Below are 19,147 nucleotides of genomic sequence, written 5' to 3'. Positions count from 1 at the left end.
CCAAGAGATTGAGGTGCCAGTCCGGCTGTAAAGCATAGACTATATCTGATACGGTTTGACTGTGTTCCCACCCAAAATCTCATCTTGAATTGTAATCCCCGTAATCCTTATAATCTGCATGTGTCAATGGAGAAACCAGGTAGAGGTAACTGAATCCTGGGGGTGGTTTCCTTCATGATGTTCTCGTAATAGTGAGTTCTCATGAGATCTGATGGTTTAGTAAGTGTGCGCCAGTTCCTCCTGCATTTGTTTTCCTTCCTGCCACCCTGTGAAGAAGGTGCCTTGCTTCCCCTTTGCCTTCTGCCATGATTGTAAGTTTCCTGAGGCCTCCCCAGCCATGCTGAACTGTGAGTCAATTATGCCTCTTTCCTTTATAGATTATCCAGGCTCAGGCAGTTCTTTATAGCAGTGTGAAAGTGGACTAATATATTTGCAGCTTTATAATTTTAGGAAATAACAAAATGTTCATTTTGTCATTATCAATAGTATTTTCTCACCACGGTACAATATGTAGAACGTGTACTGTTATTCAAACATATGGCATGAGACATCTGCATTATAGCAAATATTCATTCATTCATTTATTGAGTAAATATTTACTGAGTGCTTACTGTGTGCTGTTTGAGGTACTCAGGATAAAACAGAAAACAAAACTGAGGATTAGCCCTGCCTCCTGGTATAAAGAGACAATAAATAATATGTGCTATGTTAGAAAGTGTTATTTCTTTTGGAGAAAACAGAAAATTCTTAGTAGGGTAAGGGCAGTCGGGACAGCCCAGATCAGGCTTGCTAGGGTCGAGCAGAGAGAAGTGCACGAAGTCACAGTTTTAAGTAGGGTAGTCAGGGTGTGCTTCATTAAGAAGGTGAAATTTTAACAAAGATTAGATGAAGGAAAGAAGTTATGAAAACCTTTTATACCCATGTCTTATTTAAGTTCAACAGCTACTTTTTGATATGAATTGTATCCTCTCTATATTTCACATAAGAATCATAAGAGGCTGGGGCAATATAAAATTATGGAGAGTTAGAAAGTTTCTGGTTTGTGCCTTTTGTAAACAATCAAATTGTAGAAAATGACGATTCTTTGTGTGTGGTTGATAAATACATGTAAGTGAAATCTTCAGTTTATGTCAAGGATATATGGCATATTTAAGTGTGCTCCTGGCAGTTTGAGGGTTCTGAATTTCTGTTTTGACTTTGTATTTGCACAGCAAGCACATACAGCATGTACATAGCAACATACACTTAATGTACTTTTTCTTGTGCTCTGGTGGTGGTGGTGGTCAGAGAGAGTAGGAGTGGAGAAGCCCCAGCCACCTCTTGCCATTGTTCTTTCTTTGAGAGATGATTCTATTTAGTCAGCAACTAATGTGTTCTTCCTATACCTTTCTTTCCTCATTATTTTTGCCTTTGTTTTCATTTATATATTTTTTCATTTACTTATTAGCTCATTGATTTAACAGATGTTAGATAACTAATATTTGTCTTGAGTGATTGTCATCATTGAAGTCATATTTTACATTTATTTAATATCTTTATGTCTCATAGCATATAGATTTGCATATATGCTCTGTTGTATGTGTATATATAAAATTTTATGTGAATGATCTAGTGTAGAACCTTCAGGAAATATTTATAATTATTATTGCCATTTTTCTAAGTAAGTTATTACTTCTCATGAGTTCCAGTCTCATACCATAGGTTTCACAGCATGATTTATCTATTTTCTGAATCTTCATTACTTGCAGGATGCCATGTAAGAAAACAGTGTTTCTTTCCCTGCTTCTGTATATGATTATTTCTCATATACATGTAGCAGCTTTGAGAATAATGTCTTTGTTGGTGAAACTAGAACCAATGGTATTTGAATTGTTTAAAAACTGCAGGAAAATCATTGTAAGTTCTTTGTCATTTTGACGTAAATCATCTTAAAGAATTATTTTCTTATTGCAAAAATCACACTCTAATATTTGAAAGCATTTATAATACTTAATGCTTCATGGCATGTTCTTAATAAAATATCTTGCTTTTGCAGACTGTTATTTTTTGATATATGTTCATTTAGTTTGGTTTTGGTTGAGAATATGCCTTGTCTTGTACTGATATTCAGACGCCCGGCACTGGAGAGACTGCTAATGTTTTGGTAAAGGGCTCTGTTCCCACCTGTCCTAGTCAGTGTTGGGCTGAGATGTGGATGCAGCTGGGGAACACATGCTTGTCTTCTCTGTGAGTGTCTACTGAAGCTGAGAGGGCTAGTTTATACATTACTGGGTGTAAATCTGGATCCTAAATATCTCAGGATCAATGGAATGGAGATAAGAAAATGAAACAGAGTTTTCTAACTTAAAAGAAATGTATGACCTTTTCTGTATGATCTTAAGAAGGTACAACTAAGATCAGTTACAAGACAATAAAGGGAGATATACTTGATACAATAATATTATGAAATTTTAATAGAATTATTGAGATATGCAGTGGGCTAGTTAGAAATTTCCTGTCACTGTAAATGTGTACCAATTTAGTGTGAGGGATAAAGAAGGGACTCAGTTTGATCATAAACCAAATGTTTAATGTATGCTTACTGTGTATTATTCATTGTTCTAGATACTGGGGATTGCAAAGTGAATCAACACTGGCCCCACTCCTTAGTAATAAGCACTAAATGACTTTAAAAATAGTATGAAATTTTATTAGTCCATTCTCATGCTGATATGAAGAAATACCTGAGACTGGGATAAAGGAAAGAGGTTTAATTGACTCACAGTTCCACATTGCTGGGGAGGACTCAGAAAACTTACAGTCATGGCAGAAGGCCAAGGAGAAGCAAACACCTTCTAAACAGGGTGGTATGATAGAGTGAGTGCAAGCAGGGGAAATGTGCGACACTTATAAAACCATCAGATCTTATGAGACTCACTCACTGTCACAAGAACAGCATGGGGGAGACAGCCACCATGATTCAATTACTTCCCACCAGGACCTTCCCAGGACTTGTGGGGATTATGGGGATTACAATTCAAGATGTGGTTTGGGTGGTGACACAACCAAACCATAACATGCTGGCCCCGGCCCCTCCCATATCTCATGTCCTCACATTTCAAAACACAATCACTCCTTCCCAAGAGTCCCCCCAAAGTCTTAACTCATTCCAGCATGAGCTCAAAAGTCCAAGTCCAAATCTGAGATAAGGCAAATCCCTTCTGCTTATGAACCTGTAAAATCAAAAGCAAGTTAGTTACTTCCTAGGTACAATGGAGGTACAGGCATTGAGTAAATACACACATTCCAAATAGGAGAAATTGGCCAAAAAAAGGGGGGCTACAGGTCTGATGCAAGTCCAAAATCCAATAAGGCAGTCATTAAACTTTAAAGTTCCAAAATGATCTCCTTTGACTCCATGTCTCATGTCCAGGTCATGCTGATGCAAGAGGTGGGCTCTCACGGCCTTGGGCAGCTCCACCCCTGTGGCTTTGCAGGGTACAGACTAGCCTCACTCTTTCCTGCTTTCATGAGCTGGCATTGAGTGCCTGCAGCTTTTCCAGGTGGAAGTACAAGATGTTGCTGGATCTACCATTCTGGGATCTAGAGAATGGTGGCCCTCCTCTCATGGCTCCACTAGGCAGTGCCTCAGTCAGGACTCTGTGTGTGGGCTCTAACTCCACATTTCCCCTCTGCATTGCCCCAGCAGAGGTTCTCCATGAGGGCTCTGCCCCTGTAGCAAACTTCTGCCTGGACATTCAGGCATTTGTGTACATCTTCTGAAATCTTGGTTAGAGGTTCCCAAACCTCAGTTCTTGACTTCTGTGCGTTTTCAGGCCTAACACCATGTGTAAGCTGCCAAGACTTGGGGCTTGGACCCTCTGAGGCAATGGCCCAAGCTTAATCATTTCCCCTTTTAGCCACAGCTGGGACTGAAGCAGCTAGGATACAGGGCACCATGTCCCGAGGCTGCACAGAGCAGGGGGACCCTGGGCCCAGCACATGAAACCATTTTTTTCCTCCTAGGCCACTGGGCCTGTGTTGGGAGGGGCTGCTGTGAAGATCTCTGACATTCTCTGGAGATATTTTCCCCATTGTCTTTGGATTAACATTGCATTCTTCATTACTTATGCAAATTTCTGCAGCCGACTTGAATTTGTCCCCCAGATAATGGGTTTCTATTTTCTATCGCATCATCAGGCTGTGACTTTTCCAAATTTTTATGCTCTGCTTACCCTTGAATGCTTTGATGCTTAGAAATTTCTTCTGTCAGATATCCTAAGTCATCTCTCTCAAGTTCAAAGTTCCACATGTTTCTGTGGCAGGGGCAAAATGCCACCAGTCTCTTTGCTAAAGCATAGCAAGAGTCACCTTTGCTCCAGTTCCCAAGAAGTTCCTCATTTCCATCTGAGACCCCCTCAGCCTGGACTACATTGTCCATATCACTATCAGTATTTTGGTCAAAGCCATTCAACAAGTCTCTAGGAAGTTCTAAACTTTCCCACATCTTCCTGTCTTCTTAACCCTCGAAGTCTCTAGGAAGTTCTAAACTTTCACACACTTGCCTGTCCTCTCAGTCCCCCAAATGGTTCCAACCTCTGCCTGTTTCCCAGTTCCAAAGTTGCTTCTACATTTTCAGGCATATTTACAGCAGCACCCTTCTCCTGGTACTTACTGCATTAGTCTGTTCTCATGCTGCTATGAAGAAATACCGAAGACTGGGTAATTTATAAAGGAAAGAGCTTTAATTGACTCACAGTTTTGTTTTGCTGGGGAGGCCTTGGGAAACTTACAGTCATAGCAGATGGCAAAGGATAAGCAGGAACCTTCTTCATAGGGAGGCAAAATGGAGTAAGTGCAAGCAGAGGAAATGTCAGATGCTTATAAAATCATCACATCTCGTGAGACTCAGTATCATGAGAACAGAATAGAGGAAACTGCTCCCATGATTCAAGAACTTCCCACCTGGTACCTCCCACAATCCATTGGGATTATGGGAAGTACAATTCAAGATTAGGACACAGCCAAACCATATCAGAAATGTTTAAGGTATGTACAAGTATAAAAAATAATAAACCAAATACTTTTGTAACCACAACCTGACTTAATAAACGCTCCCTATACAGTTCAAGACTTGTGTGACCCTTTCTCATGGTTAATTTTATTCTCTTATATTTCTTAATACTTTAACAAAAGCAACACTAAATCCTATGTAAAGGTAATAAGCATGTTTTTACATTGTGTATATATATGCAGTTGTACTGCCTGTGTGATTCTATACCTCATGAATGTATCATTTATTCTTCTGTGATTTTTTGTTCATTCGTTTTTTGTCATAGAATAACCCATTGTTTAAATATGCCACAAGTTTTTTTGTTAATGTAAGGTATGACAAATGTATATCAGTGATTTTTATTTGGGCTTATCTGATTTCTAGTGAAAATCAACATCCTTTCATGTGTATTGGCTTTTTCTGTCTTGCTAGTCTTTAACTTGCCTATTAAAATATTTTGTGTATTTGCTTTCATGGCTCACTGCAGCCTCGAGCTCTTGGGCTCAAGCAATTCTCCCACCTCAGCCACCCAAGGTGTGCACCACCATGTTCGGCTAATTTTTTTGTAGTGATGGGCTTTTGCTATGTTACCGAGGCTTGTCTCAATTTTCTGCACTCAAGCAGTCCTACAGGTCTATTGGCTTTTTCATGTGTATTGGTGATATGGTTTGACTGTGTCCCCACCAAAATCTCATTTTGAATTCTCACGTGTTGTGGGAGGGACCTGGTGGGTGGTAATTCAAACATGGGGCCAGGTCTTTCCTGTGCTGTTCTCGTGATAATGAATAAGTCTCATGAAATCTGATGGTTTTAAAAAGGGGAGTTTTTTCCTGAACAAGCTCTCTTTGCCTGCTGCCATCTACTTAGGATATGGCTTGGTCCTCCTTTCCTTCTGCCATGATTATGAGGCCTCCCCAGCCACGTGGAACTGTAAGTCCCATTAAACCTATTTCATTTGTAAATTGCCCAGTCTTTATGTCTTTATAAAGGGTGTGTCTTTATCAGCAGCATGAAAATGGACTAATACAATTGGCTTTTTCAGGTTTGCTATTCTTTAACTTGCCTAGTGAAATATTTTGCCCATTTTTCCATCCAGTTATTCTTTATAGATTTTTATAAATTCTTTATGTATGCTGGATAGTAACCTTTTGTTTTTAGTTATGGTCATGGAAAATACCTTCTTTCATTTTGAAGCTTTCTTTTTTTACTTTATGCATATTGTTTATTGATGACAAAAAGGACTTAATTAAAAGTAGCTGAATTTATCAGTTCATTCTCTTCAGATTTATGTTTATTTTTGTACCTTGTTTAAAATATTACCTACTGCAATCATTTTCTTTTCTGTTTTTTTTTTTGTAAATGTTTTGAGACTTTGCTAGTACATTTCAAATATGCATCTGTGTATATTTCTGTCTTCCCATTTCTGTTCAGCTATCTATTTACCAACCATATATTGAACACTTTTCTTTGTGCCAGTCACTGTTCTAGTTCCTAGAAGACAGCTGTGAATCACACAAGCAAATATCTATGCTTCTGTGGTGCTAATATTCTACAGTTTCATTCTTCCAATACCCTGTTATGTTAATTACTTTGTATGTCAGAATAACTGGAAAGGCAAGTTCAACTACTGTGTGCTTTTGCAAGATTGCCTTTGCTTTTTTTTTTTTTTTTTTGGTCCCTTATTCTTTCATGTAAATCATAATTGTTTGTTTGAGTTCCACGAAAAATATCCACTCAATAGATGACTTTTCTTATCTTTCTATTCCTGTGAGTCTTTGATACTCTTTCCATGTATATGTGAAAAATTATATTTTAAGACTAATTAGCCAGGAGTGGTGGCTCACACCTATAATCCCAGCATTTTGGGGGTCCAAGACCATAGGATCGTTTGAGCCCAGGAATTTGAGACCAGCCTGGGTAACATGGCAAAACCCTATCACTACAAAAAAATTAGCTGAGCATGGTGGTGCATGCCTGTAGTCCCAGCTATTTGGGAGGCTGAGGTGGAAGGATTGCTTCAGTCCGGAAGGTCAAGGCTGCAGTGAGCCGTGATTGTGCCACTACACTCCATCCTATAGGACAGAAAGAGACCCTGTCTCAAAAAGAAAAAACCAAAAACGCAAAAGTATAATCTGAAAAGTGGAGCCACTTGTTGGTTCATAACATAATACATCGTATCGTAAAAACAACATATTTTATGTAATTGAGAAAAAAAATCAAAGATAGAAGTAGTTGAAACAAAAATTCCCACTCACTGGCATCATAAGTCTAGGTTTTGTGCATTTCTGTTAGGAAACTAACATTACAAACTACTTATTAGAAAGTCATATACTTTCTTACTTCGCTAAATTTCATGCCTTTAATATCTTCTCAGTCCTTGGATAGTGAGTATGAGGGTTGTCTTTTTTTTTAAGAAAATATCATATCAGTGGAATTTTTCACAGCACCTCAGTGCTTCTGACGCTAGGAAATTGGGCTTTATTCTGTATAAAATAATCATAAATATTAATGTATAGTAGGTGAGTATTGCTTGATACCTTAGAGTATTTCTACATTATTCCTTGTTTGCAGGATCTTGGTAGTGTCTCATCTTTATCTTTGTTTCTCCTCTCTTACATCTTAATGTTACCCTAAGAACCAGAAAACAGCAAAAACGTCCTTAGCTGGCCACAGGCCTGTTACTGCACTTTGGTTAAGATTTTGTTCTGCAGGTCTCCTTTCTAACTGTTGGACGCTGCCCTGTTATTAGAGCTATTTCCACTTCTAGTGAGTTCGTTCTCAGTCTGTGATGAGATTAGAACCATTTCAACTTGTGAATGGCTGCTTTTTTAGCAGTTAAAAACCTTCAACAAGTTTATAGAAATTCTTGGGTTAGATTCAGTCTGATTTTTTCAGTGCTAATAATCTCTCTCCATGTCCTGAGCCAAGCATTTCTATGTGTTTATTGTAAGTGATGAGGTAAAGTAAGATATTCCCGCCTTGCTCATATGTTTCAAGTAGCTTTTCTTGTATAGTATCCTTCTTGTGAAACTAACTCTAGAGATGTTATATGACATTTTTCAATCAGCTATCTCAGAACTTGTTTTACTTTGTGAGAGTAAATAAATAGGATTTCTACTCATGGCTTTGCTGCTAATTACTACCTAGCTGTCCAGTTGTCAGCAAATCAGTTTTTATCTCTTGTTTTTATTTTCTTAATCTACAAAATGTTACAGTGGTAGACAGATTACTTCTTGGGTTTTGTTTAACTGTCATTTTCCCCATGGCTTTCTATGTGGATTCTGTGAAGGCAGATAATGATCTATTAATCATCCATTATGTTGTTTCTATTTGCCATTTAAATTTTATTTCGTTTTTGGTGAGTATGTCTATTGTCAGCATTTAAAAGAGGAAGACAACTTTCATTGTCATTTATGGTATATTTAGCAATAAGACACTGTACGATTGTACCCCCTAGCCAGTGTACATTTTTATAAATGTATTTGTAAAAATCCATTTTCTTCCTCAAGAATATTATTTAAACGTTTATTGAACATTTACTATGCAACAAACCAGTGCCTGGCACTGGAAACAATAATGAATGAACCTGCCCTTAAGGAACTTTCAGCATAATGATTTTTGGTTTGGTGGCAGCCTGTTCTGTTCAACCATGCTAATATCCTGTGTGCCCTGCCATATGCTTCTATCTTCTTTTTTAGGAGTGTTAACCTGAGAAGGGTCACTTCTTTATGTCCTTGCTTGGTGATTATAGTAAATTTCAATGTTCTTTTAGGGTCAAGAAAGTATATTTCGATGATCTTGTAAAGATGACATATACATCTTTTAGAGCATAATATATTTCTGAATGATGAGAAATTAATTTTTTCATTGGTCACTATATTGTAGGACAGTCATAAATGAATGAAGCACAGGTTGAGCTTGACACATTTAAAGAGACCTTGAAGTAAAAGAAGAACCTTTAAATCTACCGAGAATGGTTCTTAGAATAATTTAAGAGGCAGTATGGGTGTTTTGTATCCTTGAAAACTCTTTGAATGGCAACTTTATATACTAGATTATATTTAACTTTCCCTTACTCAGCTGTTTGTCAGAGTCCAAGAATTGTTTTATTCCTGAATTAAGAAGTCTTAAGTCCCATCGTGCTCACTTTTATGTACCTTTGCCTCTGTATGACATTGGAGGAAAAGGTGTCATTTCAAAAATATGGTTTCTTTAGCCATCCAAGTTCACTAGTGCCAACAAACTGGCACTTTTGTGGCTTCATACTTATAAATATATTTCAGTGTTTTTCACTGGGTAAGTTATCTTGTAGAGAAGGCAAAGAACTTATAAATTCATTTCATAATGTCCAAAAGATAATCCAGGAGACATATTTTCATAGGCATAACTCCTTGTTTTGTGTCTCACAAGGGAGAAAGAGGCTTTTATCAAATAATATTGTAGGACAGCTGTCTTGATTTTACTTAAAATACAAAGTTTTATTATTACTTCAATATTCATATTAGTTTTTTCATTCATGTAAACTTGTCATTTCTGCTTAAAGAACTTCAAAGTTTCATCAAAATAGTTTCATTTTAATTTCAGGTAGCTGAGAATATAATTTATTATACATGTATCAAAGTCCTTATGTTAATCGTGAATGTCATCACATCAGTATTTTTTAAAGACCCGTTAATGTAGTATAATCTCTACTTTCTTAAGTAAAACGATTGTCATAATCAGTCCATTATTGTAACACTCTAATACCATTCCTGAAACGTCCTATGATGTGAAATAAAAAAGATAATGATAATGATTCTAATGATATGAGAATTGTAAAGGCATAATAGGATATGTCTATTGATACCTTATCTTTACTTTTGTAGCTCTTGATCTTGTTCATAAGGGTGAAATTACTACTTATTCTTACCTTTTCTTTTACTTTAATACATAGGGGTGTGAGCTTATTTCAACTCCTGATCAAGACCACACTGACTTTACTAAGTGCCTTAAAGTGCTCCAAAAGAAGATAGAAGAAAAAGACTTAAAGGTAAGATATACATGTATTTGATGGTTATTCCAAAGGATGTGAAAAAAAAATGTTTTTTTTTTCACTCAGCTGAAATGGATATTTACTTTTGTGCTGTTTTTTTTTTTTTTTTTTTTAATTGCTGTCAGGTTCCCCCCCCTGTATAGCAGATAAATCTGCACTTAGCTGTCAAAACATTAACGTGTGCACTTAAACCAGGGGACACAAATGTAAACATCTTACAGTGGCATGGTAATAAAATGGTTGAACTGGACCGTGTGCCAAGTAATCAAAACTGGGGACTCATTCTTGCCTGAAAGTGACTAGCTACTATTCGTCTCTAGTTGGTTGTTGCCATGAAGAGCTCTATGTATTTTTGCACTATGTCTATTTGCATATTATACAGGCAAAACAAATATGACCTTGATGTGGCCCCTGAGCTATCATTGCAAATTTTTATTTAAATGAATATCAACTTTTTTTAAGCCAGAGAAGAGTCTACTGCTTTGCATTTTCTTGCATTTGTGCTCTTTAAAGTTTTCAGTACTGATTTTCACCTAGCATCCAAATGTTTAATTGCATTAATTAGTACACAAGTTTATACTTCATTTTTTGATACCTGTTGAAATGGTATGCAAAGTATTTTAAGACTGTGTTTAATGAAGAGCTTCAAAATTAAACCTGAAGCATCGAATGGCAATTGACCTCTTTTCCCCCGCACTAGCAAGGGCAATAAGTTTTAAGCTGAGATGAATGATCAGTTGTGTAATTTTAAACCAAGAAAAGTAGGAAAACACGCTTGTATATTACAATGATTTTGATAGTACAAGTAACAGAAAATACATGTCAACTTGCGTCAATACCAAGTGATATAGGGCAGTCTTGAGAGAGAGCTCAATCAGAATTCATGCTCTTTTTCTTTTATTTATCTCAGCTCCGCTTTGTAGGTTTTGTCTTCACACTGGCTTCCCTGATTGTCTCCAGCTGCCACCTGCAGTAACATTTTACCCTTCACATGTAGGGGGATTAAGGCATAGAGCTGGGGGGATACATCACTTCCCACCATCATCGGACTTAACCCTTAAGATCTCTCCTTTAAACCACTATTGCTTTTGGCAAAGGAGAACTAGAGAATCCTGATTGTCTTGGGCTGGAGCCAGGTGTGGGATCAATCCACGTGGCTTATCTATTCAAACTACATGGCTAATACATATTTGGCAGGATGGGATAGATATCAGAGCAGCAGCTCTAACCAAAATTTACTCTCTAGCAAAAGTTTGTTAAAGATACACTCTAACATATATTTACTAAGTTGCAGTAAGTAGTACATTCTTTTCTCCCTTTGAAGTAAAACCTTGTTAACTATCACAATTGGCAAACAGCTTGATCTGCGAACTCAACAAAAATAATTGAGTGAACATTTCTCATCTCTGTTGTAGCTTTGCTGAACTATATCAAATGTATTGTGCTATTTCCAGCAGTAAACTGATATAATTAAACATTTGTTTAATGAAAGCAGAAAACAACCGATTGAGAGTTATCTATTTCATCCAGATATCACTGATTTGGTGTTTCTTAGGGAAAAAAATGTAAATATTCACAGCTGTCTTTTGTTTTTCCCAGCACCTCCACTGACATGATTAAAAGCTGTGATGCAATTATGTGAGTCTAATGCGTTGTGTCTAACTGATAGTATCTATAATACAGTATTCTGTCATTGAGCCTTGAAACAAATCATCATATCTTAAATTCAACAAGGCCCAAATCTAGAGAGAGCCCCAAACTAGGAGATGAGGGTGTGATCTGGAAACAAATCTGACAGTCTTGGCCAATCTGGTGGGGAGTCTGGGAGCAAGAGTAGCTGTTAGAGGACCCTTGCATTGGGCAGAAATAGCAACAACCTTGTACTCCAACTGTGCTTAGTCACAGACTAGAGGGTGCTCATGAGGAGTGTGGACTTGGCTCAGAGGTTGCCAGGGAAGAGTACAGACTTGGTGGCATGATGTGCTGCCTCCTGAAGGGGTTGCAGCGGGCTGATAACGGATGACTGGCCTCTACACAGCCCAACAGTGAGTTCTTTTTTGAAGAGCGATGCAGTGGTGCACTGCCTGTGCTGCCTCAGGCCCCGACATGCTTTGGGCCCAATGCATTCTCCAGCCCCATCCTACACCAGTGTTTCTCCTTTTTTCTAAACTATGCCGTATTTTCTCCTCTCTCCTGCTTTAACGTGTTTTTGTGTATGTTGCCCCCTCTGCTTGGAATCTGTTTTTCCTTTTTTTTTTTTTTAATCTAGCCCATGCATGCTGGAGGGTTTCTTTTTTCTTTTTTTTTTTTTTGAGGTCTGATACATTTATTTATCTTTATATATTTTTTATTTCAATGGGTTTTGGGGTACATGTGGTTTTTGGTTACATGGATGAATTGCACATTGTTGAAATCTGAGAGTTGAGTGCACTTGTTATTCCAGTGTAGTGTACGTTGTACCCAATAGGTAGTTTTTCATCCCTCAACCCCCTCCCACCTTCTCCTCTTCTGAGTCCTTGGTGTCCGTTGTATCACTATGCCTTTGCACACCCATAGGTGAGCTCCCACTTATAAGTGAGAAAATGCAGTATTTGGTTTTCCATTTCTGAGTTACTTCACTTAGAATAGTGGGCATGGCAGAGTTTGACTGGCTGTCCTCAACTATCACTCGCAGTTAGGTTTAGCTACTCTACATTTCCATACCCTCCTTTATTTTTTCTTTAGGGCATTCTGAACAATTTTGATCATTTTATTAATTATTTCTCATTGTTTACCTAAAGTCATTCTTGCCAGCTTGACTGTACAGCCCATGAGGCTGAGCTCAGGTCTGCTTATTCATAACTCGACAGCAGTATTTGCATATAAGAAGTACTCCTTGAAAGTTTGGTACGTTTTATGCACTACAAGAACATACAGGAGAGTGGAACGTAACACAGTTGGGGGACAGGCTTTTTAGAGAAGGCTGAGACATAATAAGCAAATGGGAGCTAGACAGTGCATTAGTCCATTTTATGTTGCTATAAAGGAATACCTGAGGCTGGATAATTTATAGATACGAGCTGTATTTGGCGTATGCTTATGCTGGCTGTACAAGCATGGCATCAGAATCTATTTGGCTTCTCATGACCCTTCAGGAAGCTTTTACTCATGGCAAAAGGTGAAGGGGCAGCAGGCCTGTCACATGCAAGAAGGGAGCAAGAAAGATGCCAGGCTCTTCATAAGAACCAGTTCTCTTGGCTGGGCATGGTGGCTCACACCTGTAATCCCAGCACTTTGGGAGGCCATGGCAGGCGGATTACGAGGTCGGGAGATCGAGACCATCCTGGCTAACATGGTGAAACCCCATCTCTACTAAAAATAAAAAAATTAGCTGGGGCAGTGGCACGCGCCTGTAGTCCCAGCTACTTGGGAGGCTGGGGCAGGAGAATCACTTGAACCCAGGAGGCAGAGTGCCGGGTCCGACCCACAGACCCTGACACAGTGACAGATGAAAGACATACACTGACACAGATATTTTTCCTGTCAGTGGGGCTAAGGGATTCTGCTGCGAGTCTGCAGCTTCGGCCTTGATAAGACAGCAAAGTTCACATTTATTTAGTACAGATTAAATGACAAAGTTCTCAAGTAAACACCACTAGAGGGTAATTAACATTGTCGACCTCCTGAGTAGAGAACAGTCATGAGCCCGCAGATGATCAAAGGTTGGTCCTAGGACCACTCAGTAAACAAGCTATTTAGAAAAAGTCCTAGGACCACATAGTAAACCAGCTATTTAGATAAACTCCTCTACATTCCTATGTATCTGTGCCCTAAGCTTTTAAGAGAATTCATTTCCCTTCAGCCAAATCTTTTACTGAAGCTACGCAAACCTGCTGGCCTTCCAAGAAGGTTTGTGTCTATTTGCTATAACTTTATCTTTGTAATTTCTCCCACTACCCTGACCGATCCCCTACAGTGGAGGTTGTGGTGAGCTGAGATGGCACTACTGCACTCCAGCCTGGGTGACAGAGTGAGACTCTGTCTCAAAAATTGGGGATCGCATTTCAACATGAGATTTGGAGGGGACAAACATCCAGACTATATCAGACAGAAAAGGGGAGAAGAGTGTTTCAAGAAGTATTATTGTAGTGCACACAGAGTGCGGGTAGCACTTTGTAGGAGTGGGCACAACTCTATCTCCATCCTCATAGGGTCCTGGCTAGGCCTTGAGAATTAAATTCACCTAAGATAGATTAACAAGAACAAAGCATAAAATTTTATTTCATACAAATTTTACACGACATGGGAGCCCTCATAAAGAAGTGAAGACCCAGAGAAGTACTTAAAGCCCATTACTTTATATACTAGATTGGACAAAGAATAGTGTGTTGTGAAGAAGCATCTAACTTATGTGGGGAGGCTTGAAATGTAAGAGTTATTATATAACAAGACAAGGATGCCCTCTCTCAGCACTCCTATTCAACACAGTATTGGAAGTTCTAGGCAGGGCTGTCAGGAAAGAGAAAGAAATAGAGGCTGTTCAACTAGGAAGAGAGGAAGTTCAACTATCTTTGTTTGCAGATGACATAAACTTATATCTAGAAAAGCCCATTGTCTCAGCCTAAAAGCTTCTTAAGCTGATAAGCAGCTTCAGCAAAGTCTCAGGATACAAAATCAATGTGCAAAAATCACTAGCATTCCCATACACCAACAACAGGCAAGCTAAGAGCAAATCATAAATGAACTCCTCACTCAAAATTGCCACAAAAAGAATAAAATGCCTAGGAATACAGCTGACGAGGAAAGTGAAGGACTTCTTCAAGGAGAACTACAAACCATGGCTCTAAGAAATCAGAAATGACCCAAACAAATGGAAAAACATTCCATGCTCATGGACAGGAAGAATCAATATCATGAAAATGGCTATACTGCCCAAAGTAATTAATAGATTCAATGCTGTTCCCATTGAATAATTGAATAATAAAACTACTAACACGTTCTTGACAGAAGTAGAAAAAAACTATTTTAAAATTCATATGGAACTGAAAAAAGAGCCCAGATAAGCAAGGCAATCCTAAGCAAAAAGAACAAAGCTTGGAGGCATCATGCTACCCGACTTCAAATTATACTACAGGGCTGCAGTACAAGAACAGATACATAGATCAGTGGAGCAGAACAGAGAACCCAGAAATAAGACCACACACCTATAACCATCTGATTTTTGACAAACCTGACCAAAACAAGCAATGGGGGAAAGATTCCCTATTTAATAAATGGTACTGGGAGAACTGGCTAGCCATATGCAGAAAACAGAAACTGGACCACTTCCGTACACCATATACAAAAATCAACTCAAGATAGATTAAAGACTTCCATGTAACACCCCAAACTCTAAAAACTCTAGAAGAAAACCTAGGCAATACCATTCAGGAAATAGGCACAGGCAAAGATTTTACGATGAAGATGCCAAAAGCAATTGCAACAAAAGCAAAAATTGACAAATAGTGTGTAATTAAGCTAAAGAGCTTCTGCACAGCAATAGAAACTATAAACGGTAAATAGACAACCTACTGAATGGGAGAAAATTTTTGCAATCTGTGCATCTGATAAAGCCCTAATACTCAGCATCTATAAGGAATTTAAACAGATTTACATGAGAAAAACAACCCCATTAAAAAGTGGGCAGAGTGATTAAATCTGAGGAAATGGAGTATCTGTGAGCTTCCACCTGACTTTACATTTAACTTGGAAGGTCAACACTGTATTTTATTTGATGTTATAGCAAGATAAAAGCAACATTAGAAGGGAAAATAATACAGGATTTCCCTCCACCCATACTCCTACCTCCATATGGGATCATGGAGGCTTTTTAAAATTTCTTCTGATAATACACATAAACTGTATCAAATCTTTATATGCCTCTTCTCCATCTAATAAATCATATCAAATTATTATATATTTTGTATTTCTACTTATTAAATTATAAATATGAATTTATAATCAAAGTATATTTTATAGTAGACTCTTACTATAAAATGTTAATTGTAATATAAATAAAATGCAAAATAGTATTTAATATTAAAGAACTATATGTTAGAAATTCATAGAATTTGAATTAGGTCTGTCCTGATCCTAAAAGAGTTTACTGTCTAGAACATGAGATTAAATTTTTTAAATTCCCCTAAATTACCTTATTAGTTCATGTATTCATCTAATTTAACCCTAATCACCCTTAATGTTTATTCTTCTACAAAAGGATTCTCTCATACCTGGGACTTTTTAAGGCTTTGCTTTCATGTTGCCACATTGTTTATCTGTAACTGAGTCATGAATAATACATTATCAGGATGCCATCTGATATGCCTGAGTCTTCAAAGGACACATATTTTCGAATGCTGTGATACACACTTGAGATCTAAACCCTGGGATTTGGTAGAAAACATTAAAAGCTGTCTCTCTAAACATCTAAACATATAAGATGCACATTCTTTACAATAAAGCAGAAATAAATTAAGATTCAAAGGCCCTAAGAATAACAGGATTAGGTCTCTTTAGGATATTTACTAGTATTATATGGCAACAGGATCAGTTACTTCAATTTTAAACATAGACTATATGTTAGACAAAATCTGAGCAGAAAAGTTCCCATTAATTTCAATCTGAATGCTTTAGAGATCTAAACCAATACTAGTTTTATTTGCTAAAACCTCTACATTTTAGCCTGCTTGTATTATGCCATGTTATTTCTTAAGCAGTTTTTTAATCAAATAATGAACGATGGTGAGTAGGTTATATGAATGAGGGCAAATGCTTTTATATATATATATATATACACACACACACACATAAATGACTGTGATTTAAATACTACTAAAGGCCATAGGTTTATTATATATATATTTTTTATTTTCCTAATAGGCTGGGCAAGTACTGAATTGTGATTTACATGTCTTAAGACGTTTCTGTATTATTTGATTATGTCCAAATTGAATTTCTTGACTCTTGACCATTAGGACTCTGTTAAGCGTAGTCTTTCTATTTAATTTCTACATGGCATTTCTCAGGTAGATACATTATCTTTATACATCAGCAAATATTATGAACTTAGAATATTTTGTTATATCCTCTAATTATCAGTATTGGATTTAGGTGTACATTATTTTTTTGTAATGGGCTTGTGGATTTGTTTTATGTTCATACTAAATATGAACATTCTCCTCAATTGAAAATAAAATTTAAGGCTAACTGTCTGATTGGACTAATTACTCAGCAGCATAAAAAGATGTGACTGATGGGGTTGCAGGAAAAACCATGATAGTACCCCAAGAGATTTCTTTCCAGGTACTCCAGTGTCTCAGTACAGCTTGTTCTCATGAACTGATATCTTTGGCATGGTCTAAAGGAAAATATGTGTGTGTGTGTGTGTGTGTGTGTGTGTGTGTGTGTATAAAAATGTATTCTGAAAAGGAAAAAATCTTTATAGCGGAGAAGGCTGGCAGATACCACGTCAATCAAGTGAACAACATTAACATCGTTATATCATATTAATAACACCTTCCTACATGGATATAATTTAAGAAGGGCACTTGTGGAGTTCTTCTCTAAAATCCATAATTCCACTTTAACCTTTAAAGTAGTCAAAGAACTCCAAATTGAAGAATATTCCATAAAATGCCTGACCAACATTTTTAAGGCCAAGAAAAAAACGACTGAGAAATTGTTATGGCCAGAGTAGATGAAGAAGACATGACAACTAAATGCAGTATGTTAACCTGATTTCTGTTGTGTAATGGAAAAAGAGGACATTAGTGGAAAGCTGTTGAAATGTGAATAAGCTTGAAAGTCTAGTTAATAGTAGTGACCAATGTCAGTCTTAGTTGTATCCTATGTGCCATGTTTAGACAAGATGTTAACACTGCTGAAAACTGGATGAAGAGTATACTCCTTGTACTATTTTTGGAACTTTTTAGTAAATCTAAAATTATTCCAAAACACAACACTTCATTGAGAAAATGTATTCACTGTTTAAAATATGCTATTATCGTAGAACAGGTGTAATCTTTTGTTGAATGTCTCACGGTGATATAGAATAAAGGCAAGTGTTTCTTAGTACTTAGGCAAAAAAAAAAACAAAAAAAACAAAAAAAACAAACCAATGCCTTTGATGGACTCTCCCACCTTTAAAATATTTCTTCAGGAAATTTCAAATTGTGAGTTTCTGCTGCATATTTAGACAACTGTTTTACATGAAAATTATGCCTGGTAGAAAATCTTAGGTAGACATTTGATGGTCTTTAAACTATGGAGACAGCCCAGACGCTCTCAACTTTCCCACTTTCCCAGGGGATAAATTTAAAAATACGGTTAAGACTCTGTCAAAGGTAGAACTGCCACTAGATATGTTTTTATCAGGATTAACTCTAGAAGTAGTAACCTATGTATTCCTGCCTCCCCTTCTTGCCTGTCAGTCTCCATCCTGGTCTCCTTCAGCCTCTCATTTTCTCTGGCACTGCCTATACTGACATTCTGACATACCTGCTTTTCTCCTCTTTATCTTGTTTCCGTGGCCTTCACTTACCACTTCTGTGCCATTCATTAACTCCCTAATTTGTACCTTTAATCCTAAACTCCAAAGCTGGTTTTCTCCTTGCTAACTGGAAGACCAGAGGAGCTTCATTTTATTGTCTAAAACAAAATTCATCTTTGTTCTCACAAGAACCTCATTTTGTCTTTTTGTATTTCCTTTCTCATTCAATGGCGCTACCATCCACCTGCCTGGCAGAAATCTAAGAGTAATTTTATGCTTTACTCTACTATCCCTCAACAGTTGGTCACAGTTCCCTGAAATTCTTCAGATCTCTGTCCTGTGCCCACTTTTATCTTTGCAGTCTTGTTGCCGCTATGTTAGTTCAAACATTTATCATTTCTCACTTGGGTTATTTTATTAGCCTCTGCTTGCCCCCTTCAGTACATTATCTTACCAAAATTCATATCATATATCTTAAATGTACATCTGCTTTAAATTTTTTATTGTCTCTCATTGTTATGTATTTAAGAAATATGTATTTAATGAATAAATGCATCTCTAATAACATCAATGCAAA

General features: G+C 37.3%; 1 protein-coding gene across 5 annotated transcripts in view; it reads left to right on the top strand.

Moving 5' to 3' along the window:
- TPK1 (thiamin pyrophosphokinase 1) overlaps positions 1-19,147 on the top strand; it is a 390,760-nt gene that overhangs the window by 215,184 nt on the left and 156,429 nt on the right. For all 5 annotated transcript variants that reach the window (XM_077997626.1, XM_015135162.3, XM_077997625.1 and 2 more), the window contains one exon: positions 9,966-10,061. In XM_077997626.1, coding sequence (XP_077853752.1) covers positions 9,966-10,061 — 96 coding nt within the window. The remainder of the gene's footprint in view (positions 1-9,965; positions 10,062-19,147) is intronic.

This window comes from Macaca mulatta, chromosome 3, assembly GCF_049350105.2.
Source record: "Macaca mulatta isolate MMU2019108-1 chromosome 3, T2T-MMU8v2.0, whole genome shotgun sequence".
Lineage (NCBI taxonomy): Eukaryota > Metazoa > Chordata > Mammalia > Primates > Cercopithecidae > Macaca > Macaca mulatta.
This window is presented reverse-complemented; position numbering and strand designations above follow the sequence as displayed.